At 46.4% G+C, this 19,977-nt stretch overlaps 1 protein-coding gene across 6 annotated transcripts in view; it reads right to left on the bottom strand.

The window, feature by feature from the left end:
• The window catches only part of PPP2R5C (protein phosphatase 2 regulatory subunit B', gamma), a 141,111-nt gene that overhangs the window by 115,382 nt on the left and 5,752 nt on the right, over positions 1–19,977 (bottom strand). For 3 of the 6 annotated variants that reach the window (XM_015565825.1, XM_015565824.1, XM_015565826.1), the window contains exons 2-3: positions 3,736–3,932; positions 3,274–3,436 (exon numbers count right to left, since the gene is read on the bottom strand). In XM_015565825.1, the coding sequence (XP_015421311.1) occupies positions 3,274–3,436; positions 3,736–3,909 (337 nt within the window). In that variant the 5' untranslated portion in view covers positions 3,910–3,932. The other 3 variants (XM_015565827.1, XM_015565828.1, XM_006766618.2) reach the window with 3 other exon arrangements.

Below are 19,977 nucleotides of genomic sequence, written 5' to 3'. Positions count from 1 at the left end.
AATGGACTGACTGTTCTTGGGGGGGGGCAAGGGGTGTGGGAGATGCGGGAAGAGACTGGACAAAAATCGTGCACCTATGGATGAGGACAGTGGGTGGGGAGTGAGGGCGGAGGGTGGGGTGGGAACTGGAAGGAGGGGAGTTATGGGGGGAAAAAAAGAGGAACAAATGTAATAATCTGAACAATAAAGATTTAATTATATTTTAAAAAAGAACATAATGAACAAGTTAACACATGACATAGTTTAAAATGATGGAAGAAATATACAGGTTTATCACTGAGAAAAGCACTAGGCTCACTGAGTTCTAAGTCGACCTTCAACCCTGTGTTCTGGATTTTAAGAGCACACATGTCATTCCACGTCTGATTACTGCAGAACAGTCCCTGCCATGGGACAGCAGCGTAAGAGAGATGCAGGAAACTTGCAGGCCACCTCTGGGAAAGATCACACGAGCCAGTACCCGCACATCTTAGCATGGATAACATACAGTAATACGAAACAGGCCAGCTCCATGTGATAAATACAGAAGCAGAAAATTAGTAAACTGAACCACATAAAAGTCACCATATACTGTGCAATACTGAGGTTTATCCCAGTAATGTAAGGATAGTTCAAAAGCAGAAAATCTATCCACGCACAATTACTATGTTAACATCTTATGGCGAGAAATCATATGGCATCAGATAAAGCTCAGCAATAGTGCGCGGCACCAACCAGCCAGCACAGGCGGTAACAGCCATGTGAAGGTAGACCACGGACCATCCACACTCTGGGTTCGGGCCATTTACCAGAAACCAAGAGCCATTTTCACAAGGAACCAGGAAATGCTGAAACCTTTTACCAAAATGGGAGAAAACAGGGAGGCCTGCTCTCATCTCTGATATCTATGTTTTGCTGGTGCTAAAGTTAAAATAACTAATATATATTGGTATAAATATTGGAGGAAAGATAAAAGTATCTAACTATGAATGACAGAACTATATATGCAAACTGTAATAAAAAAATTACTAAGATTAATAAGAAACTTTGGTAAGATAATAGAGTAAGAAAATTAAAAAACCAATAGCCTTTCATTAGATTAGTAAGAACTAATTGGAGGCAGAAATGAAAAAAATATAAACCAGTCAGAAGAGTAACAAAAACTATAAAGTACTTATGAATAAATTTAATGAAAAGGTAGCAACTTAAAAGAAAATCACAGCCCTGGCTTGTTTGGCTCAGTGGATAGAGTGTCAGCCTGTGGACTGAAGGGTCCCAAGTTCGATTCCGGTCAAGGGCATGTACTTTAGTTGCAGGCACATCTCCAGTAGGGGGTGTGCAGGAGGCAGTTGATCGATGTTTCTCTCTCATCGATGTTTCTAACTCTCTATCCCTTTTCCTTCCTCTCTGTAAAAAGTCAATAAAATTTATTTGTTTGAAAAAAGAAAATCATAAGACCCAGAAAAATGGAAGCAATATATCATCTTCCTCAATGGGAAAAGAGTATCATAAAAATGTCAATCAATCTTCCCCAAATCAACATACAACTTCAATGTTATTCCAATCAACTCCTATTTTTCTGAATTAGACAAAATTATTTTAACATATATGCAGAAGCACTTACGTTTCAGAGTAGCCAGGAAAGACTAATCAAACAAAATCAGTGAAGGGAACTGACTTGACCAGTATGAATTCCCTGGATATGTGGATATACAACAGAAAATTGTTCCCTCTGGGAATAGTGCAAGCAGACTGCATGCCATTCTTACTTGGTATAAAGAAAAATAGAGAAAAGGGAGGTTGAGAATCACAAACTGAGACCTGGAGAAAGAGGGTTGCGCAGAGAATCCTTGGAAGAAGCAAAGGAAGGCACAGGGCTGGGCCTCTGCATGGTGCCCTGAGGGCGAGCACAAGCCTTAATGACAGAAGCCCAGCCTAACACTCATGATGGGTATTAGGGATGGGGCTTGGACAGAGAAGGCTCAGTAATGGTTATGGGACACCTTCTCCACCACAGACATCCCATGTATGGTGGCCAGTGTCCTAAGGGTACTGGAAGGAGTCATGGGCACACACTCCTTTTATCACTGGCTGTTTCCCACCTTGGGACAGGATGTTGGCACCAGCAGATCAGACTCTGGTTTTTATTTAATGCTGTACTCCAGTACCTAGAACAAGGCCTGTTTTTGTAGTTACTCAATACAGTATTTGCTAAATGAATGAATAACCCCAGAAAGGCATGGTCTATTTGGGAGGGGAAGACTCCTCAAAAATGACTTAGGATGTATATTATCTACCACAAAGCTAAACCAAACAAAAGTCAGATACAAGCTCTATAAACTGCACCGAGCAGATTCCTAGCAACCCAGGAGCAGGAAGTGCATCCAAGAATCCATAAGTTCCTCCCTCCACCAACCTTTCACTCCCTCCCTTCCTCCATGCCTCCCTGAATCCCACTGGCCCGCACATCTGCACCAAGCTCCTAAGTTCATAAGAAATGAAAATTCATTGTAAAAGACCCATTATTATGTACTTGAGATATGAAAAATGTCTGATGTTTCCTTTACGTATTACACTAGTCTTAGATTTAGAAAATACAAAGTTTTCCAGATGTTCACATTTGACTTTGGGATTCTTACCCTATTTTCTTTGATAAGGTTTTATGGACTTCAATCTCAAAATCTCCAGGAGGACCACTTTTAGGGCTGAACACCCTAAGGTAGAAAGGGGTAACTGTGCCATTTGGGGGAAATTCAAAGCAAAGAGCTCTATTCCCTGACTCCTCTCAAACAGGAAATCCCTGGGTAGAGTAATCCCCGATGACTCATAGGAGAAGTCCACCAAGGACTATAATTCCAGTCCTCATTCCTCCACCACCAGAAAAACCAAGGGATTCTACCATAGTCTTCACAATTCCTCGACTTGGGGTGGCTACTTTATGAGCTGTAGAGTTCTGAGACAGATGAAAGAGAAGAATTACTTAAAAGAAAAATTGGCTAGCTTAATTATAATTAATATGAGAAGCTTTTAAGTCTTTCCTCTGTTACTTTTTAGTGTATTATACCTTCAATACATTTATGGTTAGATTTTTATCTTAAGTAGCTCTGGAGTTTAAGTATTGGTTGGGTAAATAAGTTAATGGCATTCAATCTAAACAAAAACTCCATAAAGAAGAAAGGATGACCCTACAGAATATAAACACAGTAAAGGTATAAAAAGCTAGCAAACTATCAAGACATTACTCCTCCCTAAATAGCCAAAATTTAATTTTAAAAAACAAATAATAAAAATTACCTTTTAAAGATGGTAGTTTTTGAAGTTCTCTATCACTGCTGGCGCTAAACCTGGAGGAACTTTGCCGTTTGTCTTTCTTCACTATGGGCTGAACGGCTGGCACCTTAATTTTACTAGATACTGTAGACGAGATAGAACCAACGCTGCTTTTCCTGCTGGAAATCTATTCACAAAATAAAAACAAAAACAAATGAATATGTCAAATGATTTTATTTTATAGCACAATTAGACTATGGAGAAAATGTATAAAAGTTCCACTCAGGGACAATGCCTTCCACTCACAGTTTCTGGACTGTGAGGCTCCATCTACCTCTGGCAATGCTCGATTTGGAGAGATCACAGGTCTACCCAATTTCCTTTATCTTCCTTTTGACTTTTAAATATTTACCATACAGACTGGTATGAAATGGCTGGTGATAATGACCCTCTAAAGATGTCCACACCCTAATCCCGGGACCTCACTTGGGCAAATGAACTCTGTAGATGTGATGAGGTGAAGGGTCCTGTGGTAGCAGGTGAACTCCAGGAAACCACACAGGTCTTCATAAGACAGAGGCAATGAGATGACAAAGCAGAGGTCAGAGAGGGGCTGGCATGTGCCACACTGCTGGCTTTGAAGATGGAGGAAGGGACCATGAGTCACGGAGTGCAGGCAGCTTCTAAAAGTTGGGAAAGGCAAGCAAACAAATTCTTCTCTAGAGCTTCCAGATGAACTATACATGCCGACACCTTAATTTTGGCCCCATTTCAGATTACTGACCTCTAGAACTGTAAGACAGAAAATTGATGATCTTTAAGCCAGTAAGTTTGTGGTCATTGGTGCAGCAGCAATAGGAAACGAATTTGCTGAGCAGCTCATAAATGACAAGTTTCCCAGCTAGCTCACTCCTCAGCCTCAGGACTCAGGAGAGGCTACAGGAGAGCCTCGGAAAATGCTTTCTAAGCTGCTCTCTCCTCGCATTCACCTCTGGGCTCCAGAGACAGTGTTTGTCTCCAGACTGCATCACCATGGCTGGGCTGTCCCATGACACACAGCCGCCTGCAAGGTGAGGGGCAGCACACATACTCAAGCAGAGGTGGATGTATGCTGAGGGCACACACAGCAGGACGGGGCCCTCTATCTTCCAGGTAAGCCTAAGGGCACAAGGAGCACTGTGGAGCTCAGCTGTGCTTGGCTAAGGCAATGACAGCTGACAGATGCACTGGTGAGTATGGACCACCCAGGTTATGTGTGCAGCGAAGGTGCTTACTCTCCCACCCTGCAATCTGCTAGAGAAATGGACTTTGTAGCCATCAAACTCATCTTAGAAACACAAACCCACAAGCCACTCCAATCACTCAGGGCCAAGGAGAGCAGACCTACCGACTCAGACCCTAACTATTTACTCTCATCCTTGACTGAAAGTTTTACTAAGAAGTAAGCACTGTTTACCTTTTACTAAGGTGCTTAAGAATGCTGGGCCTGGGATGCTTGCAAGCTGTCAGAGCTCCACACGCAGATGAACCTGCACAGGGACGAGGGCCTGGGCTCCCTGCCTCCCCACATCTGAGCTTCTTCCTCAATACGGGCATCTTGGGCTCTATCTGACATTTATCATTCTCTCACATGATCATGAAAGCATGGGTCTTTCCTCCTCGAAAACCCCATCCATCACTCTCCTCCTCCACGGGCTTCCCCAGGTTAAAACTCTCCTGCTGGGTTCTCTCTACATGCCCCCAGAAAAGCCTAGTATTCACTTATTCCCATCACAAACAGCTCCTCCCAGGAGATGTTCTTGTTTTAAATGATACACACACACAAGTGTCTATGGAAGTTTACATGGGACTGTTATTTTTTTTTAAATATATTTTATTGATTTTTTACAGAGAGGAAGGAGAGAGATAGTCAGAAACATCGATGAGAGAGAGACATCGATCAGCTGCCTCCTGCACATCCCCCACTGGGGATGTGCCCGCAATTCCAGGCCCTTGACCGGAATGGAACCTGGGACCTTTCAGTCCACAGGCCGACGCTCTATCCACTGAGCCAAACCAGTTTCGGCGGGACTGTTATTTTTTGTAATGCCAAATCCAGTGCTACCAACATAACCTTGGAAGATGACTGGGTCAAACCTGAACAGGTGAGCTCTCTGCTGCTCCCTGGACAGAAGGGCCTTCACACTAGAAGTGACAATCTGGCTAAGTCATAAAACAGAACGAAATCTGTGGTATCCACAGCCCATCATGGGACACACTGGGTATGGCTCCCACTGCCTGAGAAAACAAAGTTCTCCCCAAGACCTGCTGACTCCACACATCTCCTCTCCCATCGGCCCTGCTGGTCCCGCCTCCTGCGTCTCCCTCCCGAGCATTCCTCCTCAAGGCCGGCAGAGTGACTTTCAGAAAAGGCCACCTGGTCCCATCTCCCCCGGGATCCCCATTCTGTTAGGTGGGCCAGGCCTTCCTGCGCCCTGGAGCTCTCAGCTCAGACTTCTCCTTTGTAACCAACGCGCTGACTTTACGCTCACTTGCTGATTACAAGGTGGATGTCTTTCCCCCCGTGAGGACTGTCAGTTCCTGGGGGACAGGCCTATCTGGCCTAAACACCACACTGCCCAGTTCTGTGAAAAACATAGGGCTGCCCAATATATGACAGGAGTCCAAGGAACTTGCAAGATCAGGAAAGCCTCTCTGAGAGCGTGTGCACATGTGTTCATGTGTGTGTGCGTATGCGTGGAGCAGGGTCTGGGCAGGTGTCATTGAGAACTGAGAGGTTCCGCACAGCCGCAGGCCACAGCAGAGTCGGGCTGGGGTGGCCTCAGAGCCATCAGCCCAGGTTCAAGGGAAACTTGAAGCCAAGTGAAAGGGTCTGAGTGGGGCAATGACACAAACACATTTTCCCTTTGAAAGGGCCCTAAGCTCCAGTGTGGCATCCAGTCCGGATGGTTAGGGAAGCAGAGGAGGTTTTTCAAGAGGTGAGGACGGCAAGTGGAACACTGGGCAGAGCAGAGAATCGGTGGGAAAATCAAGGCGCTAGTTACAGGATGGAATGGAAGTGGGGGATGAAGAGGACGAGGAGTCAGGGTGACCTCCCAGACCTCTGGCTGACACAGGATGGGGACGTGGGACAAGCCGCTGAAATAGGAAAGAAAAGCGGGGAAAGAAGCTGTGAATGTGCTGAGTCGGAGGTACTTCCACGGCGATGCCAGTGTCCCGGACAAGGAGTTCCAGCGACCTCTCTGCCTCTTTCTTCACACCATTCTCCCCTCTGTCTGTTATACCAAGTGTCATTCTCCTTGGTACTGTCTGTCTCACCAGCTCTGGAGACAGGAAGACTGGCCTGCCTTCATCTATCTTCTCCACCTTGGGTGTTGCACAGCTGTCACTCAGGAAACCATCCTCTGAGCCAAAATGTCAACCTGGAGTCAACTCTCTACCTGGTCCCTGACGTCAGGGAATGAATGAGAACGCCTAGTCCAAGAGCATGAAGTGAGCAGAGAGGGGTGAAGGAGGAAGTGACAGAGGGAGCTGCGGAGACCCGGTGGGCGAAGCAAACGAAGATGGGGCATCCATCACGAGGCAAAGGGAAGGAGCTGCTCAGGAAGGAAGGAAGGTCAATTCCACCAAATGTCACTAAAGCCCAATGTCTGCTGGACTCATATCTCACAGGTTGTGGGGGCTGAATGAGGGAGCGGAAGATGCAGCAGGAAGACCCAGAGTATTCGCAACACCTTTGAAAAGTGTGGTAGGGCCCTGGATGGTGTGGTCAGTGGTTAGAGCATCAGCATGTGGACCAGAGGATCATGGGTTTGATTCCCAGTCAAGGGCAGGTACTTGGGTTACAGATTCAACTTCTGGCCCTGGTTGGGGTACATGTGGGAGGCAACCAATCGATGTGTCTCACTCACATCAGTCTCCTCTCTCTCTCTCTCTCTCTCTCTCTCTCTCCCCCCTCCCTCCCTCCCTCCCCCCTCCCTTCTACTCTCTCTTGAAATCAATGGAAAAAATATCCTCTCGTGAGGATTCAGAAAAGTGTGGTGGGGAAGGAAGCAGGCAGGACACCAGGGGAAGAAGCGGAGTCAGAGGATGCTGTCTGTGCATTAGGGAGGAGAGGGGTCTGAATATGCTGAATGGTGACTCAGGAGTTGTAAATGGTCAATAAGCACATGGAAAGGTGCTCGACATCATTAGCCATCAGGGAAATGAAAATGAAAACCACAGTGACATACTACTTTGCAACCACCAGCGTGGCTATAATATATACTTTTTAAATGGAAGATAAGTGATGGGGAGGATGGAGAGAAATTGGAACCCAATACACTGCTGGTGAAATGAAAAATGGCGTGACTGCTGTGGAAAACAGGCAGTTCCTCAGTAGTTTAACACAGAGCTACCATAAGACTTAGCAATCCCACTCCTAGGTATGTACCCAAAGAACTGAAAACAGGTGTTCAAACAAAAACTCATACACTAGCTAATATTCATAGTAGCAGTACTAAAATAACCAAAGATGGAAATGACTCAAATGTCCATCAACTGATGAAACAACTGTGTCACAGCCAAACAATGGAATATTATTCAGCCATAAAAAGGAGTGAAGTACTCACATGGGCCATGTGTGTGGTCCTTGGTAACGTGATACTGAGTGAAAAAAGCCAGACACAACAAGCCCGATGTATGATCCACTGACATGAAATGCCCAGAACAGGCAACTCCACAGAGAGAAGAGGCGAGTCAGTGCCGCCAGGGGCTGGGGGAAGGACTTGAAAAGTTACTGCTTAATGGGTAAGGGTTTCCTTTTGGGGTGAGGATAGTGCCCTGGAACTAGACAGTGGGGATGGTTACACAATGCTGTAAACATACTAAGTGCCACTAGTGGTAAATGCTGTGTTATGTGTATGTCACTGCATATAAGAAAGTGTTTCATCTATTCCAGTTCAGCTTGTTCAGGAAAGCCCCAGCCTACTCGGCTCCGCTCTGCCCCAGGCACAATTAGGAGCTTCCTTCTTCTGTTACCCCTCTGACCTCTAAATTGGCCTTAGCTCTCTCTCTCTCTCTCTGTTTTTTGTTTTCTTTAAAAAATATATTTTTATTGTTTTCAGAGAGAAAGGGATAGGGCGAGATAGAAACATCAATGATGAGAGAGAATCATTGATTGGCTATCTCCTGCACGCCCCCTACTGGGGATCGAGCCTGCAACTGTGACCTCCTTGTTCATAGGTCAGTGCTCAACCACTGAGCCACGCCAGCCAGGCATTTCCCACTCCCCCATTTTTTTTAAAAAATGTTTTTATTAATTTTAGAGAGAAACGGAGATAGAAAGACAGAAACATCAATGAAAGAGATACATCAATCGACTGCCTCTTGCACGCCCCCTACCGGGAATCCGGAACCCAGTTGTTCATGGGTCAAAGTTCAAGCACTGAGATACACCAGCTGGGTGGCCTTGGCTCTCTTTCTCTCACGTTGGGATGGTGGGTTCCTCTTTGACAGGAGGCTGAAAGCTCAACTAGGAACCCAGTGTTGAGGCCAGTACAGCAAGGGAGGAACCACTGGAGGACAGAAGCACTAGCTTGCCATTCCTAATCAGTGCCACCCGCTGTCCCCCTTCATTCTTGGAGGTGGATGCAAACAGCAGGTGCCCTGGGTGCCAAGGAGCATGCCTGTTTGAAGGCCGAATGTGCCCAGCCTGGAGGAGGCATGATCGCTGGCGGGACACTAAGTGATGATAAACAACAGCTGTGCTGCTCCAGTTTAGGTGTTTACTCACAGCATGGACACTGGCTTATTTATCCTGAAATGACAAGAAAGTTTTGCAAAAAAGTATGAACATGTTTAGCTACTTGACTTGGGTAAAATCTAAAATAGACTTCGATCTTCCTTTTTTTGTCACTCCTGGAAGGGAGATACTGTATGGCAGTTTTGTTTTTACCTACTCATTTGGTGAAGTGACAGATGCTCAGAATCTACTGTAGCCTCTATTTTTGGCTCAGTGATGGGGAATTATTTACCAAAGTCAGTGTTAGGTATCAATCCCAAATCAAAATGGCTGACCTTTTCCTATCACTGCAAGTCGCAGCCCCTGGCTTCCTGAGCAAGCATGCGGCTCCCCACCACATACAGAAGCAACTGCATTTTCTGTGGGGGCTTTGGGATGATCTGAAAAACTGTTTGAGACTCAAACTGAAGCTATCCCAATGAAGTGAGAGCTCTGCCCTTCCACAGAGGGGTTTGTCAATGTGGAGCACCGGGATCCTTGAAGCTTTGGCAGTGGGTCTTAGGGGAGGGGGAAGGGAAGTGGCCAGTCCCTGGCAGGTCTGGACCCAGCAATCCCACTCCTGGGTAAATACCCAAAAGACCTAAAAACAGGTGTTCAAACAAAAACTTGTACACTAACTTGCACAGTGCTGGGCCCACAGGGAGGTGCAGAGGCAAAAGCACTGTCTGCCTAAGGCAGGGGTGGGGAACCTTTTTTCTGCCAAAGGCCATACGGATATTTATAACTTCATTAGTGAGCCATACAAAATTATCAACTTAGCCCTAACCGGTTTGGCCCAGTGGATAGAGTGCTGGCCTGTGGACTGACGGGTCCCAGGTTCAATTCAGGTCAAGGGCACATGCCCGGGTTGTGGACTCGATCCCCAGTAGGGGGAATGCAGGAGGCAGTTGATCAATGATTCTCATCATTGATGTTTCTATCTCTCCCCCTCTCCCTTCTTCTCTGAAATCAATAATAATAATAATAATAATAATCCCTGCTAGATTTGGTCAAACACTGAATTAACTCACCCCTAATGCCTCGGCAGGGCCAGATCAAATGATTATATAGCCCTGGCTCTATAATCCTTTCCTTCACCCATGCTGCCACCACTGAGAGGTTCCCCCTGCCTCCCCGCCTTCTCCTTCCCTCAGTGCCCCAGGGCCACTGCTGGTCACCCGCCATGTTCTGCGCCGCCCCCTGGTGGTCAGCGCACGTCATAGCAAGGGATCGAACTCCTATTCTCCAGGTCAGAATCCCAAGGGGACACTCTGCATATTAGCCTTTTATATATATAGATTTTATATGTATAGATTAGGCAGGTCAAGCCACTGGTCTCTCAATAGCTTCCAGATGGTGAATGGAGTAAAAAACAAAAAACAAAACAAAACAAAGGGATACTTCTTTCACAGAGCATAACCACTGCTGGTCTCAGGTAAGAGTCCATGCAGAGACCCACAAAGTAACAACAGTGCCCAGCTTCTGCCAAAGTTCCTCTAAGTACTGAACCTGATTTGGATTCCACTAGGCCAGGGGTCATCAAGTTAAAGCCCATGGGCCATATCTGGCCCCTTGCCTATTTTGTCAATAAAGTGTTATTGGAACACAGCCATGGCTATTAGTTTATATGTTGCCTATGGTTACTCACTTGCTGCAACAGTAGAATTGAGTAGTTGCAACAGAGACTGTATGACACTCAAACTCTAAAATACTTACTATCTGACCCTTTACAGAAAAAGTGTCCTGACCCTACATTAAGCCAACAATTCCTGGCTGAGAGGTGAAAATAAGGGAAGGACAGAGATTTTCCTGATCAAGACTGACCATGCACACCAGTCAGCAAACCACGTGGGCCCCATTACAAGTGGTAATGAAAGAATGGGGAAGTTAAAACCTCCAATAAGAAAAATCTGCATGGGGAGTCCTTGGTGCACCTCAGGACAAGAGCATTCAACAAATGTCTGGGAGTAGAAAGCAGACGGAGAGGTGGGTGTGGCAAGGTGTAGAAGGCAAGTGATCTGCCCACACAGAGGCCCCCAGAGGCTCAGGACTCAGAAACTCTGGAGGGAGTAAGTCATGGAGTAAGTCACGGAGCAGAAAAGGAGTTTAGTCTTTGGTTTGAATAATGACCTGTCCATAGCCACTGGACATTTGCACAACAGGTGAACCAGGTGTTTATGAAGAGAGAAAAGGTATTCTTCAAAGAAATGAGACTGTTTAGGGAAAACTAAGGCTGCTAGTGCCAGAGCGTTACTCCTTTTGAGCGAAGTTCTGCATGCTGGTCTCTATAAGTCAGAGGCCACACAAGCCAGCTCTCAGTTCAGGCCTGTAAAGCAAGCAGTCAGCTGACAAGCCATCCAAGTCCAGAACCCACAGCCAGCGGTACCAGGGCCTCATCTTTGCAGGTGCAGACAGGATAGCAGGCATCTGAGCGGGCCTTGTCATCTAGTGGTCTCCTTGCTTCAATTCTTGCCCCTCTATTCCTACAAAGGATCTGTTGCAGAGGTCTTTTAAATGCTTAAGTCAGGCTGTCTCACTTCCCTGCGCAAAATTCCTCAATGGTTTCCTATCATCCTTAGAATAAAAATCCAAAACCCGCTGCTGGTCTTACTGGACCCTGCCTTGCCCATCTCTTGGACTTCACCCCCTGCCTGAGCCGCCCTCGCTTCTCTTCAGCCAAGTCAGCCTTCTTCCTGGAGGACACACAGCTCCCGTGTGCCGCAAAGCCTTCGCACTGGCTGCCTCCACTGCTGGACCACCCTTTCCCAGATTTCTGCACCACTGGCTCCCTCTTCACATTCTGCTCCCACCTTTAACACCATCACCAACTTGGCGAGACCATCTCTGACCACCTGGGTCTCTAGCAAGGGGGCTGCCAGAGGTGGTCCTGCCCTACCAGGGGTTTCTGGAAACTTGTGAGTACAGTTTTGATAACACAATGACCAGAGGGAGCTACTGGTGTCCAGAGCCCCAGAGCTACTGCTCTGCAAAGTGTGAGATGCCCTCACACCAAATGTCACCAGTGCTCCTGAGAAAAACTAGTGCACATAGCACTCACTGAAAGTAAACCACGGGGTTCAGGCACCCTGCTGTGTCCTGCACCGAATCCCCAGCACCCACAATGGCATTCAGCACACAATCTGCAACATGAAAGAGAAAGGCCAAGATAAAGGGAGAGTGACAGAGCGGTAGAAGGAAGACCAGTCCCATGAGCAGGAGGGTCTGGCTGGAGAGCCCACCCTCTACCACACACCTCTGCTTCCCGGGAGAGGAGGAGGTCCTGGATGTAGGGCCAATCAGCACAGCAGTAGAAAGAAGTTGCTCTGCCATATGCTGACAGTGGATTGTGACATGGGAACTATAGATTTTCGTATTTTTTAAATTTTTAAATATATTTGTTAATACTCACCCAAGGATATTTTTCCATTGATTTTTAGACAGGGTGGAAGGGAGGGGGAAAGACAGAGAGGGAGAAACACCAATGTGTCACCCTGACAGGGGCAGGGATTAAGCCTTTAACCGAGGTATGTGCCCTTGACCAGAATCGAACCTGAAACCAAACCCAGAACCTGTCAGCCCACAGGTCAACACTCCAACCACTGAGCTAAACCAGCTAGGGCAAAACTATTTCACTTTTTAACCCCGTGTTTTGATAAAGACAAAAAGTCTAAACAGAAAGTCGAGGACGACACTTTCCCTTGGGTCCCCAGGCCCACTCCTATGGGAACAGCAGATCTTCTTCTGCGTATCAGGGCCTCAGGACATAGGGGGTTCCAGACCAAGTGATGACAGGGCTTCCCTCGCATCTTACCAGTGAATTCCCTTTTCTTCTCCCCTTCCTCCATTCCCTAATTTTATCCACTTTCTTCTCCTTTGCCAATGTGTCTTCTTTTCCTTTAAATTTAATCTTAAATTTGCTATCATATTAAAAAAGTGATAGCTAACAAAGTTAAATATACTCACATTATAAATATTTTGGAAAACACAGCTAGTGTAAGGCAGCTCTGTCTGATCAACCTTTCTATGAAGCAGAAAATGTTCTATATTTGCTGACCAATAGTGCAGCCACTAGCCACATGTGGCTCCTGAGCACTTGAACTGTGGCTACTATGACCAAGGAACGGAGTTTCTAAAGTTCATTTAATTTTCATTGATTTCAACAGACACACATGCCAGAGGCTGACGTCTTGCACAGCACAGATCTAATACAGCAGAGCTCCCAGACACTTCGACAATCCCAATGGCAAACACAGCACAAGCTCAGAGAACTCCTCTTTAGAGCCATAATAAATCTCATCTTAAAACAAACAAAATATCCAATGTCCTCAACCAATACTGCACTTTCTAGGAGAGTTTAACCTCTAGGCTTGTTCTCTTGCTCCCCCAGGTGGAGAAAACAAAGATGGGTTTGGTTTTGGGAAGCGGCACAGGTTGCTCTCCAACCTGACCAAAAACCGGGAAGTCTTTGCTGAACAAAAACTGAGGTAATGACCAGAAAATGCAAGACAATTACCTATAATGTTGTGCCGAAGCAGACACCCTGGTACCCTGACCTTGGTGGGTTCCCAATGTTTTAGAGAATCTTGGAGCTTTTTTATAGCTGAAATCGTTCAGATGAAATTTCCTTGTGACTTAGGAAAATGTCACAATGACTCATGCTGGTGGCAGACTGACCCCCCAGCTTTCACAGATGCTGCAGGGTGCCTCTCCATTATACACACCTCCTGCCTCCAGGCCCTAACAAAAATGGCAAGTGCTAAGAAGCATCAAGTTAAATGCTGTCTTCAAGGACTTAATCTAGTTAGGGAGGCAAATCAAGGTATCCCAGGCAGTACAAATGATAATCAATAGAGCAAATAATTGCTACTCATATTTAAAAGATGGAAAAAATATGACCCAAAATGGGGAGAAAAATCCCTTAAATCTCAGGATAAATGAACTTGAGTTGCAGCTAAGAGGATGAAAGGATTCAGAACAAAGGACTGGAAGAGGATCCACAGTGATTCTCAAAGCGGCCCCTTGGGCCCCTTCTGGGGTCAATTGTTTTTATGACAGTACTAAGACACAATTTGCCTTTATAACCATCATGTCGATTTTTCACTGACTATAAGACAAGTGACCAAAACAGACTGAATGCAGGAGCAGACTCGAGAAGCCAGCTTCTTCTATTAAACCAGATATTAAAGAGACTTGCAAAAACAGTGCAATGCCACTTTCTCAGTGAATCTTATAGTTATTTCTCATAAAAATATGTGATTTATAACATGTAATGGGTGTGAGATTATTATTAGATGAATTATTGAACATTTAAAATTTGTTTTAATTTCAATATGCAACCTATCAGACAGCTATAACCCACTAGATAAAGCTCTTTGGGTCCTTGCTAACTTTTTTTTTTTTGCAGAAAATAAATATTTTATTTTTTTTCCTTTTATTATTATTAGATCCATCCCCCTGTTGTCCATGTCCATTGGTTTGGCTTATATACATGTATACAAGTCCTTCGGTTGATCTCCCTTGCTAACTTTTAAGACTGTGAAGGTGCTGACACCCCTTCTGCCTGAGCACTGCTGCTTGAAAGGAAGGAGACATTATTCTTAGACATATACGTGCTGCGCATGACTTACAAGCTAATGTACTCTGTGGAGGGGTCTCTAGAGCAGTGATCTCTACAGCGGGCCATTCTGCCCTCCAGGAGGCATCCGGTAAAGTTTGAAGTCACTTGTGGTTGTCCTACTGGAGGAGGTGGGGGGCTACTGGCATCTCCTGGGGAAGGCCACGGACAACGGTGAACTTCCTACAGAGCACAGGACTACGGGGAAGCACCGGCCCCACACAGGTTACCAAGGGCGGGATGCCTGCCCCAGAGCAGATCTCACAGGAAGCACCCAGGGTCTACCAAACGCCTAGCTTGGAAGCAGGACAGGAGTGGGCACTAGAGGGGGACAGCTCGGGGAAGAACTGCTTCCCCATCGCCCCAATGGAGGCAAAGCTCCTGGCTCCCCTCCGCCAAACTCAAATATCTTCCCATCCCTGACCATCTTCTCCGCAGAGCCTCATCTTTCCTCAATGGAGCTGCCGGGGGTAGTGAACCAGTTAAAAATGGGGAATTAATTACACATGAATTAAAAAATCCTATCTAATAAAAGAGAAACATGGTAATTGGCGTACGACCACTACCCTTCCCATTGGCTAGGCAGCGAGATATGCAAATTAACTGCCAGCCAAGATGGCCGCCGGCAGCCAGGCAGCTTGAAACTAACATGAGGCTTGCTTGCTTCAGTGACGGAGGCCTCCAACGTTCCCCGCCTGCCGCTGCAGGCCTCTAAGAGCTAGAGCCAAGCCTCAAAGCTAAAGCTGGCCCAGAATAAAAAAGAAAAAAGAAAAAAAGGAGTGGTTGGGAGCTTCAGGCACCCCCAGCTTAAGAGCAGCCCTCAGCCCCTCACCCAGACTGGCCAGGCACCCCAGTGGGGACCCCCACCCTGATCCAGGACCCTCTTCAGGGCAAACCAGCCGGCACCCACCCGTGCACCAGGCCTCTACCCTATATAGTAAAAGGGTAATATGCCTCCCAGCACCGGGATCAGTGGAGCCGCGAGGCCTCCCGGCACCAGGATCAGCATGACAGGGGGCAGCGCCCAAACCCCCTGATCACCCTGCGGCTCTGTGTGTGACAGGGTGGGGCGCCCCAACCCCCCCACCCCCGCCATGGGCCATGATCTGTGTGTGACGGGGTAGAGCCATAACCTCTCCATCGGCCCTGCCCTGAGTGTGAGTGGCGGCACCCCAACCCCCTGATGGGCCCTGCTCTGTGCGTGACAGGGGGCAGCGCCCCAACCTCCTGAGTGGCCCTGCTGTGTGTGTCACAAGGGGTGGCGCTGCAACCTCCCCATCGACCCTGCCTTGAGTGTGACAGGGGATGGTGCCCCAACCCCCGAATCGGCCCTACCCTAAGCGTGACTGAGGGTGGCATCACAACCTCCTGATCGCCCTGCTCTGTGCATGACAGGAGGTGGCGCCCCAACTCCCCAATCGGCCCTGCTCTGAGCCCGACCAGGGGCTGCACCTAGGGTTTGGGCCTGCCCTCTGCCACCCGGGAGCAGGCCTAAGCCAGCAGGTCGTTATCTCCTGAGGGGTCCCAGACTGCGAGAGGGCACAGGCCAGGCTGAGGGACCCGCCCTCCCCCGCGAGTGCACAAATTTTTGTGCACCGTACCTCTAGTATATATATAAAGTACTATTCCTTGGGTCATCTCTGAGTTACTCTACAGTTCAATCTAGGGTTGTATGGGAAAAAGTTGGGAAGAGAATGATTGAAAATGTGCTGTGGGAGGCCCCCAACAGAACCCCGAGTTCAGAACTGAGCCCACAGAGAGTGGCTTTTGGTATTCTGGGGCGGGGAATTAGAGGCCCTACTCTTCCAGGGTGACAGTCACAGCTGCCTCCCCAGAAAACACACCTGCCAACAAAACGGCTTTCCTTGTCCTCTTCTAACTCCGGTTAAAATTCCTGCTACAGAGACAAGTGACTAGGAAGTCAAAAACTTTCTCTTGGAAAGGTATTTTCCATAAAAATGTTAATTACGTTAACATGTAACAGGTGTTATTATTGTTACATGAGTTAATACATATTTTCAAAATTTCAGTTGTTAGTTTATAAACATGGCTCCACGCCCTGCACCTATGGGCTCTAAGCTAGCCTGGTTCCCTGTCTCTGGGATACCAAAGGGTGGAGGCAGGGGAATGTAAAGAGACAGATTATAAAGAGGAAGAAGTTATTACCAAAGGTAGGTATCAAAATGAGCTATCAAGTTGGAGAATGGATTGCCCAGCTTTCTTTCCAGCAACACATATTATGTAAGAGTTGCTGTAGAGACTTTCAAACAAAAACTAAGCTGAGGCAGGTTATGTAAAATGCACTTTGAAAATATATTTTTATTGATTTCAGAGAGGAAGGGAGAGGGAGAGAGATAGAAAATAGAAACATCAATGGTGGGAGAGAATCATTGATCGGCTGCCTCCTGCACGCCCTCTACTGAGGATCGAGCACGCAACACGGGTATGTGCCCTGACCGGGAATGGAACCATGACCTCCCGGTTTAAGGGTCAATGCTCAACCACTGAGCCATGCCATTAGGGCTTATTTATATATATTTTAAAATATATATCTTTATTCATTTCAGAAAGGATGGGAGAGGGAGAAAGAGATAGAAACATCAATGATGAGAGAGAATCACTGATTGGCTGACTCATGCACGCCCCACACCGGGGATAGAGCCACAACCCAGGCATGTGCCCTGACAGGGAATCAAACCGTGACCTCCTGGCTCATAGGATGACGCTCAACCACTGAGCCATGCCGGCTGGGCAAAGCATTAGCACTTTAAATCATAACTCTGGGCACAGCACACAAATTAAAAAACAAAAACACCATCGCATGGACTAGTATTCCAAAATGGCCTTTAAGACTCTCTGCGCAACTTATTAAGTTCCTAAATATGCATAAGATGACCCCAGTTATGTTTCCACAGATGTGTTACACCAAGAACAGCTATTCAAAGATGAGTTTCTCTATCAGCCTCCAGAGTACCCCACTGCAGGTGGTCCGTGAGCCCATTTGTGGCCTCACTCTTAAAAGTGTGCCATGAAATGAACCAGCAGTAGGTACTGGGCAGAAATTTTTATTTCCAGGACAGGTCACAGCTGAACTAGCAAGTCAAATGTAAACATCCTATTTGAAAGAGAGAAAAAAAGAAAAATGTGCCAATACACCTTATTCAAGAAGCAGAAATTTCTAGAAATAGCAAAAACTGCATAGCAGTAGTTATGACCGGTATTTTGTTGCATTGAAAGATATAGCCTGTCACACATTTTATAGGGAAAACTTGTTTCAAGAGGGGTCGCACCTAGTCCCGTATAGTAAAAAAATGGCCAAATCTGAAACTCACCAAGTCATTTTAGAGGTGAGGAAAACGGGGCCACAGAAGTTAGGTCATTGATTACAACCATCAGGGATCTGCATTTTCATCATCCAATCCCCAGGCTGAACTGCTTTCCCTATACCACTCTATCCTTTACCTTGGGACTTCATTTCCTTACTAAAAGCCCAGGCCATCAGATGTTCCTTGTTTGAACCAAAAAACGTTCTGCAATGTAAGCCACTGGATCCTCTTCCTGTGAGGCTAGATTATAATGAGCCAGGACTACAGTGTCAACCTTCCCACATTCAGAACCATGTAATAACTCCACCGCAGGCCACGTTCTGAGGCATATTCTCTGTGGGGGTAACACCCAAATCTGGCCAACCTGACCTGGCTGGATACCTGTTCTGCACACTCTCAGGTTGTAGCCATCCTAACAGAAGTGTGTTCACAGGGTAACCTGAGCAAAGGGCTGAATGAAGAGGATGAGATATTAAAAAGGCTTGAAAAGCAACATGGGAACGGCAAACTGATTTAAATCATTCAGGTGAAAATATTCAAGTTCAGGGGTAATACCGAGAGGCAGGAGAGCAAAAGAGTGTGCAGTAATGGCTTAATTCATCTGCCTGAGTCAATCATATTTGCTAAGTGGGTGGAACTCGATGTGAAGAAGCGAGATGAAGACTAAGAGGAGAAAACAACAATAAAAAAGTAAGGTTCGACTCAAAGTTCAGATGAACTTAAGTGCCTCAATTTGTATTCCTGAAAAATAATTCATACAGTCTTCTGCTTGTGTCATGCTTAATATGCCATGTTGCCTCTGGTATCTTTATGAGGAAGTATTGAAGGACCTGGCAGGTCAGTATTTTTTAGGGATCATTTCAAGCTCCGTAGCTCCACCTCTCAAGACAGTAGCACCAGAAAAAAATACAAAAAAGACAACTGGGGCATCACATCAGACAATGGAGGCCACACCTCAAGTGCCTTCCTCAACTGACATTCTGGGAACTCAATCCACCTTAAAAACATTTTACATATAAGTGGCTTTGGTATCTTTCAGTTACTGATGGCTTTTTCAGGCTCAAACTTCATATTATCCAACCTTATAGCCAGGTTCTTTCCACTAAACCAGGGATAAAGGAACCATACCCACTGATACTTCTTTGTGATGAGAACAGTGAGAGGAGCAGGTATGTGAGCAAGAAAGGCTTGGGGGGCATTAGGAAGTCTTAGCAGTTTTGATGAAAGAGCCACAAACTAATAAAAAGAAAACAAAAAGCACCCTCTCAGAGACACTAAATTCCATTTAAGTCAATGCAGTCAAAAGAGTGACACGGAAGTAAGCAAGTCAAATGCAAGAACAGTAAAACTTTATTGGCTGCTATAAGGTAAGAGCAGGAAAAGACTGGCAAAGACAATCCCTAACTACAGATAGTTAAGGAATGTTTAGGATTTCTGTGTTTTGATTTGGGGGGGGGGCAAAAGATTTTCTGGAATAAACCACCTGCTGAATGCTTAGAATACATCCAAGATAACCTGGGGCTCAAAGAAAGGATACTGCAAATAATGGCCACGCAGAATTGAACTCACTCTAATTTGGCTTACAGGAAGGGGTCTGACACTGGCAAATTACTGCCATCTGTGATAAGACCAGAGACCTCCAGGATCCGGCTCTGGAGGAGAACCAGGCCACTGCATCAAGCAGCTTCTCTGCTCCCAATGATTCAAAAGGGCCTATTAGCTCTGCCTGGCTCCAGACAGCTCCCTGGACCCTGAGCCTAGTCACAAGGAAGAAAAGGCAACGCCGGGGGCTGGCTCTGCAAATGCTCTCAAAGCACAACTGTGTCAGAGACTACATTGACTTCGCTGGGTAGACACAACCTTCTCTGGGCATTTCAGCTGTTCCACAATGATCCCAAAGTCAGGAAGCAAAAGAAGTCAGAATTGGCCAATACAGAAAGAAAGAAAATATGAAAGACAGAAGACTATATAAATACTAGTGACCCGGTGCACGAAATTCATGCGGGGGGGGGGGGGGGTTTGTCCCT

Source organism: Myotis davidii, unplaced genomic scaffold (genome assembly GCF_000327345.1).
Source record: "Myotis davidii unplaced genomic scaffold, ASM32734v1 scaffold60, whole genome shotgun sequence".
Lineage (NCBI taxonomy): Eukaryota > Metazoa > Chordata > Mammalia > Chiroptera > Vespertilionidae > Myotis > Myotis davidii.
The sequence above is the reverse complement of the archived record's forward strand: the minus strand, read 5'-3'. Positions and strand labels throughout refer to the sequence as shown.